The 8,324-nt window shown below is 34.4% G+C and overlaps 1 protein-coding gene across 2 annotated transcripts in view; it reads left to right on the forward strand.

Annotated features, from left to right (window-relative positions):
- The window catches only part of LOC149551599 (metaxin-like protein), a 77,357-nt gene extending 70,858 nt beyond the window's left edge, over window positions 1-6,499 (forward strand). Inside the window, exons 5-6 of one of the 2 annotated variants that reach the window (XM_089787112.1) lie at window positions 5,624-5,815; window positions 5,936-6,499. In XM_089787112.1, the coding sequence (XP_089643238.1) occupies window positions 5,624-5,803 (180 nt within the window). In that variant the 3' untranslated portion in view covers window positions 5,804-5,815; window positions 5,936-6,499. The remainder of the gene's footprint in view (window positions 1-5,623; window positions 5,816-5,935) is intronic. The other variant, XM_089787111.1, reaches the window with a different exon arrangement.
- Window positions 6,500-8,324: the final 1,825 nt, after the last annotated feature.

The raw sequence follows: 8,324 nt of genomic DNA on the forward strand, positions 1-8,324 counted from the left end.
TCAAGTTGAGCTCTCCTACGTGTGTAAAATCTGTGTATATCAGCTCTTGGATGCATAGATTTGTAATCAAATCCTCAGGTTGACAAGATCTGGCTCTGATACCATTGAAATATCCCAAATGGATATTTGCTCTGTTGCTGCTATAATTTTTAATTATTTCCTGTAGATTTTTTTTTGATCTATTGAGCTAGACAGAAGTTGTAGAAGAATGTTGTTTCGTTTTGTATTTTTCAGAATATAGGTATTACAATGAATAAATAACAGTAATTGATAAAATAGAAGTGATAGAAATCATTTGCAGCAATGCATACTAATCTGGAAATGATTCTAAACCGTACCAGTAGGGTCTGATTTATTTCAGAATAGTCCCAATACAGATGTACTTCAAACAAGGTTGACTGGAACCAACTATAGCCAAACAAGTTCAAATGATAAAGCCTAGGCTGCTGCAATAAAACAACTCTAGTTTGCTGCAATAAAACAATCCAGAATTCCTCACGTGAGCTGCTCCAAGAAAATGCCAAGCTGAACCAAAGTGGTCGTCTTCCCTAAAAATCCACTGCCTGCAAAGTGTGACTGCAATACCTAGAAATCGATCCTCTGCCTTGATCAAACTGTATGCATAAAAACCTTCGAATCTGATCTTGTTGAGGGCTACATCCCAACAAATCTTCTCTCAGCACTAGGGCTTGCATCCTAAGTGAGGAATGTTCTTCCAGAGCAATGACGTCCAAAATAGGTTAACAAAATGATAAAGATCCTCACCTTTAGTTTGCCTTCTCCTTATATCCCCTCTCCAAGGCAATTCGAATCCTAAAAGAACCCTAAAGTGGAATTATTTGAACTTTATAACATTATTTTCCCCAGTAAAGGCATCCAAATAGAAGGAAATCATTACTTTATTAATGACAAATAGCTCCAAGCATCAAATAGGTCTCGGTAAGTGACAATCAAACAATAGAGGCTGAGCTCTTTCCAACAAGCTATCACACATAGGCAAATCGATCCAGATGGAGCCAAAAAATTGGCTAAACACTTAGCCTTATTTAAATTATTAAAATGCTAACTTATGAGAATATTTAAATATATTAAAATATTTCCCAAGTAGCCAAGGAACAACCCAAACACTTCTAAAACATGAAACTAAGTTTGTCACTTGCCTGTAATTGATGTCGGACAACCTAGGCCAATTGGCAGTCTCACCCTCAAATCTAGGGATACTCCTAAAAAATAGGGAACACACCCAAATCTCCTGAAATTGAGACCAAGGGGTGATCTCATAGAACCTCAACTTTGGAAAATGTCACCACCTCCTAAAAGGCAGGAATCTCCTCCTACAATCAAGGAACTACCTCCTAAAATCAAGGAACTGCTCTCAATTGATCTACTACTTGTAATACCAAATCTGGATGTTGAAAACCCTGACTGAGTCCCTGATCACCCCTGCCAGCCTACGAGACTCCATAATAGGCTAACTCTCATGTCATTGCTAGACAGAGCTAAAGAGGGGACATGACAAAATCCTAAAAGCTTTTGAAGGATATCACCATATCCAACAAAGATACATTTCTTTCCTGAAGGTTTTGATTTTGATCTTTTCTCTTTTGGAATGTGAAGATAATTTAGACACTAAAAATTTTGAAGTAACTAATGTCTGGTTTAATGCCTATGAAAGCTTCTTCAGGGGTCATGTTGTCAAGAAACTGTTGCGGACTATGATTTTGAATATGAGCTGCAGTTCTGCATGCCTCAACCCATAGAAAAGTCTGAAGGCTTTGATCATGAATCATTGCTTTTTCTACCACAATAATTGTTCCATTGTTTCTTTCAACTACAACATTTTGTTGAGGATTATAGAGGGCACAAAACTCCCTCTTAATCCCAACTCCAACACGGTAATCATGGAATATACTAGAGACATATTGACCTCCATTATCAGACCTTAAAATCTTAATTGTTTTGTTAGATAAGTTTTCAAAAAGTGGTTTGAATTCTTTAAAAGGGGACAACACCTCATCAAACTCCTTAGACTTACAAAAATAGATCTAACACTTACATGAATAATCATCTATGAATAACCAAAAACCCCTAAGAGAAGCAACTGACATTGGACCCCATAAATCTGAATGAATTAATTCTAGTAAATCTTTAACTCTACTTTCACTACTATGGAAATTGCTAATATTTTACCTAGAGCACATCCTTTCAAAACTCCTTCATGATTTTGGTTCAGATTTGGAGACCAACTACAGCCTTTTCCATAGTGGCTAAAGTTCTGAAATTTAAAGCCCAACCCTCTTGTGCTAAATTTTTTTTGAGTCTGAAGTATTAAGTGCAAGTGCATGCCTAGGACAGGCTAGAGACTATCATGGCAAACTCCAATTTGACAAGCTGATTGAATACTACATTTCTATTTCCATGCCAAGACTTTACCATCAGCATAATCAACATGATACCCTTTGTCTTCTAACATTGGTATAGAAATTAGATTCCTCTTTATGCCAGGCACAAACAATACATCACTTAGATGAAGAGGAATTCCAAAATCTAATTTTAAGGAAGTAGAACCAGCACCCTTCACTGGATAACTTGCATCATCACCAATAATGACTTATAGATGAAAATTGTTTTCCTTCAAATTAAAAAATTGTTCTTTGTAACCAGTAATATGATGAGATGCACTGCTGTCAATCAGCTATGTATTGTTGTTTGTAGGAATATTACTAGAAAGTGCAGATATAAATAAGAATCCCTCAGAATTTTCACCTGACTCCTTTTGAGGAGAAGAATTTTCTACAATTGTTGCAGAAGCTTTAGTCTTTGGTTTAGAATAACAGTGCCTAGCAAGCTGACCATACTTGTTACATCGGAAGCACTGAATTCTGGAAAGATCCCTTCTTTCTTTCTTGGAGTCAGTAGCTGATTCAAAGTTTCTATCTCTGAATCTCTTGAAGTTTCCTTTCCTCCCTTTTCCTTTTGAAGTGTGAGCTACAGGAGCATGATCATCTTCATGATGATTTCTGTGACCATTTCCTCTTGCTTCCAATCTGCATTCTTCTTGAATGCAATCTGCACATAACCTGTCAAATATTGGAGGCTCATCTCTTCCACTAACACTCTGAATGAAGGATTCCCCAGAATGGGGAAGTCCATTCATAGCAAGTATGACTAGATCTTTGTCTAAAAGTGTCTCACCAATTGCACTAATATGATCCCTCAATTGTATAATTTTCATAAAGAATGAAACTACAAAATCACCTCTTTCCATTTTTACATGTAGTAGTTGATGCCTTAGTGCAAAAATATAGTGATATTATTAAACTCATACAAATCCATAAGAGTCTTGAACATTTCCTTGGCTGATTCCAATCTTGAAATGTCACAAATCAAATGATCCTTGACAGAGTTGATCATGATCTTTTTAGCCATAATCTTGTTCTTCTTCCACTGCTTTCTTTCAGCTTCATCAGCTGGCTCTGCAGCATCAGAATTGACATAATCCAAAACAGCATTCTCTTCAAGAGCGATGAGAACCCTGGGCTTCCATGAGGCAAAATTTGAGGAGCAATCTGTCCTGTCTTCAACTGTCAAACCATTCACTATTTTCACAGACAGAGAATAACTAGCTATATGTTAATTTTATTAAACTCATACAAATCCATAAGAGTCTTGAACATTTCCTTGGCTGATTTCAATTTTGAAATGTCACAAATCAAATGATCCTTGACAGAGTTGATCATGATCTCTTTAGCCATAATCTTGTTCTTCTTTTACTGATTTCTTTCAGCTTCATCAGCTGGCTCTGCAACATCAGAATTGACATAATCCAAAACATCATTCTCTTCAATAGCGATGAGAACCCTGGGCTTCCATGAAGCAAAATTTGAGGAGCCATCTCACCTGTCTTCAACTGTCAAACCATTCACTATTTTCACACAGAGAATAACTAGCTAAAAGAGAAACAGAGAGCACAATTTTGAGTATGCTTCTGATTTTGGATCAAATTTCTTCAGATCCGCTTTGAAATAACCAGAAACAAATAAGAAAAGAAAATCCGATATAACAAATGTAGAGAACACAAGAATTACCCTGGGAAAAGCCCTCAGCGAAGGAAACAACCCAACTGGCAAAAGATAGATCTTTATTAATTCTCTCAAGCAAAAAAATTACAAGTCCTCTGTCTCTTTCAAATTCTGTTCTTCACAATGAACACAATTAGATCAGAGTTTATAGAACAATATGAATATCTGCAAACAACTCACAATAGATTAAAATGCAGACAGAAAATGTCTCATACATATTTTGAAAGTCTAAGACAGACTGATATGTTTCTCAAAACATTGAGCATGAAAGATAATCACCAGAAAATGACCATGCACATCGCACAGAGTTTAACATTATACAGCATATAATAAGAAACATGATCAACCATCTCGAGACCGACGATATCACAATAACAATAATAATCATTTACCGTCGGGCCTTCCAAACTTCTTTTGTTTTTATTAATTTTCTGAACACGTTGAAGTGATGACACCTCATTCGACACCACTTGCAATAAAGACACGCATAATGAAAGCAGCACTCGATCATAAAATGAGTAACCGAAGAGTCATGGACAATGGTTACCAAGAAGGAAGAACCGACACATAAAATGATTGGGATATTGTCCTTTCTTACTTTTCTATCTTTGATAAGATGACAAAATGGGTGGAGTACTTAATGTAGAAATGCTTCCCAATAATAGGAGAGATAATCATAGCTAGGTGGGAGGCAAGATTATAGTTGGGGAAATACCTAGCGTTAACAATTGGTCTAAGATGAATGCCAAATTTGTGGATTTTTAAAGGACCACAAATGCGAAGGCAATTTCTTTATTAGGAATAAACCACTTCTTGTTGTTGTCATCAAATGATGATCGTGTGATTACACACTTCACTTTTTCATGATTTCAGTGAATAGATTAAGGGGTAAGAATAGTTTCTGGTAATGGTTAGGTGATCAAGCATTTTGGATAAATTGTTTTGCTTGTTCAAGATAATTGAGGCATTCCCTTTGTCAGCATTGAGCAATGACATCATATTTGTTTCATGATATGTGTTTGTTTGGCTATTTTGCACTAGTGAATCCTTGCTTTATTATACAAAAAAAATACCGTTCCTCTGGGAAATGATCTTCATGCAAAGTTCATATTTTATAATGGACTTGGCACAAGTTTAAGAAGATTTTTGTTATAAACTTTCCATTTGTGTAAATAAATTTAAATTTCTTTACCTATCATAACCTTTTTTAACAAAATCAATCTTTTGCTCTGTGTTAAATATAATTTGATTGACTCCATGTTAGATGCAACTTGCGAGAGTTCAGTTTTGCCTTTTGCGTGGCATAGGATTCAGGATATACCTTACGTAGATAAAAATTAAATAAAAACTTTGCTATTTTTTCTTGAAACATTTTTTTAACTTGTAACATCCTGTTAAAAAATGATTGGTACAGTGGTGAAAATTTGGCACTATATGTTACAGCTGGGCGATTAACCAACTTAGTGTTTGTTTCTATCTCTGATTGTGATCTATGTATTAATGTGGCCATAGACACATCATCCATAGTGGTTGTTTTGCAGGATTCATCCAAATTGAGGCAAGAGTTAATGAAACATGATAATCTCATTAGATATGCCGAGAATCTGAAAACTGAATTCCTTGAGGCCAGCAGTTCATCAGCACCGCCCAGGTCTTCCACATATTTTGCCAGCAGCTCAAGGACAAGTAGATCACGCACTTCATCTGGAGGTGAACCATGATGGATTACAGTTGTTAGTCACTTGACTCCTTTTGATTAATATACATGCAAGTGTGCTTTCTAATAATGATAATATTATTAAGTAACTTTAAATGGGATTATATATGACCATCTGCAAAACTTCTCTCTTCAGGTGCCAAATATAGGGGTTCAAAGGAGAAGCAAACACGAACAGAAACAGAAGAGGAAAAGATTTTCAAGAAGAGAGGCAAGTACTTCTTGATTACACAATTTGTTGCAATAGTTGTGTTTTTGTCAATTATGGGAGGTACCAGTACTGGAGAAGACGAAGCTGAAATGGAGGACGATGGATTCTTTTATGAAGACTAGAAAGTGAAAAATCTTCAAGTGATTCTTGCTGAGATAACATTCAAAATCTGTTGCCTGAGTTGGTGAAGGCATTGATACCTGGGAATTCAAACTTGTATTTCAAATTCTCAAGACGATTATTTCATTTTGAACAAGGAAATAATTTCACCACATCAAGCGAGGCTACATTTAATTATTGCAGAGAATGGTGAGTTGACTTTTTCCAAATCAAATTTTATTGTAGGGTTTGATCAGCCTGGACATAAGGATGGTAACATCATAAACCATTTAAAATTCTTTGGAGGTGCTTGCAGGAAATGGACACATTAAATGTGGCAGATAAATGCAATTTTGAATAGTAATCTACTTGATATGCACTTTCTCTTCATTGATGAGCTTGAGTCTTCTATGTCATGGGCTTGGTACTCGTGTAATTTGCTATATAGATAACTGGCCTGTATGGCCGGCTTTTGTTTCACATCACATCAGACTCTAGAAAAAACTTCTGAGCTGTCTGTCTGTATGTGGATAATAACTGTAGGAAGTATTCTTTTCAATCCAATACATATAGAACCTCGTCTTGTGATAATATAAGTATCAATTAATTACTGGCTATGACAATCAGGATATTTTTCTGTATTGGATTTGTCTAGTTTGGATGAATTATTAGATGTACAGTAATAAATTATCTTAAACCATTGAAATGGCTCATAAGCTATGTAATGAAAACATGTATTCAATCACAGAGCCAAGTGGGTAGGAAACACATTGGCGTACTTGTGGTTTTGCATAAAATTTTGATATTAATCAAACTAAAATTGTTATATATATAAAAGATTATGAATATAAATTAAATTTACAACCACTTATATACATGTATGATCGTATCAATAAGACGAAAACTAACAGACATGGTTTTCGCTCTTACTAGGTTTACATATCATAGGTTAGGAAGAAGTCATCTATGCACTTTCAGATAATAACAACAAGATATATTTATCCAAAATTAAAAAGCACGTGGAGTAGAGAGTAAATTAGGCGGTAGGCTTTTAATAATTGAAAACTGCCAGATTGTGTCATTCAGATGCTTGAGAACAAGACCCATTGCTGGAAATAATGTTGTCTCAAACGTTGCGTATCTAGGGAGGGTTACAATCAATAGTTGTACTTTGCACAATATTTATGTTGAAGTATAGCATCAGTCAAAGTGATATACTCATTACATTGAGTATTTGTATTCATGATTTCTATGAACATTGTTTTATGTCTCATATTATTGATAAGAATATATATATAAACGACTTAACTAATCAGGCTCTTATGATTAGAAGAGACTATTATGTTATGAAGTTCTTGACTAGTATTTGTTGATGATAAATAATCTTTAAGATAAATATTTTATATATATAATATATCTTATATATGTAATATAATATATATTATGCATTATATATCTTATATATATAATGTCATGCCCAAAATTTGAAGGGCAAAAACACACAATTTTTTTTTAAGTTGTAAAAATAACCACTATGTTTTAAACATGTTACTTCGAAAACTACAGAAGGTTGACCAAGGGTTTTTAAGGGAGTTTGATTCCATTTCATCAGATTTAACCCTGGTTTCCACAATTGGTACATAGGGTTCAGTTTCATTTCTCTGTTAAAATTTTCAGCTAAAATATCCTACACACTCATTGCACACATTAGTAGCTCAAGAAAATCACATGCATATATTCAAAACCTATCTGGATAGTTACATAAATTAGAACATGAATCTTTCATATAATCAACTGTTTAATTCATTTCTACTCACATTTAATCATTAGTAATCACATAATCAATATAACATAACTTATTCATTAATTCAGATTAAAATACCAGAATAATTATCGTTAGGCATGTATATACCTCACATCATAAACATCACTAATTAAGGAATACTGAACTATCTGAAAGCATAAAACTTAATCATCGAGGTTCCCAAAATCAACACCCTTATCATCAGGTGAAAATGCCTCGTATCATCATTAGTGAAATTTTAATATTTAAACAGTCGAGATAATGCAGTAGTTCTCGAATCACTGAGCATTAAAACATGGATGTGTCAACTGTCCTCAGTTTTATTAGGACATTCCCAATATAAACATTACTTCATAACCATTTAAATCTCCTATAACAGTTTTAATAGAGAATTCATAGTTGATAATTACA

Source organism: Cupressus sempervirens, chromosome 6 (assembly GCF_028749045.1).
Source record: "Cupressus sempervirens isolate cs-2001-9-10 chromosome 6, ASM2874904v1, whole genome shotgun sequence".
Lineage (NCBI taxonomy): Eukaryota > Viridiplantae > Streptophyta > Pinopsida > Cupressales > Cupressaceae > Cupressus > Cupressus sempervirens.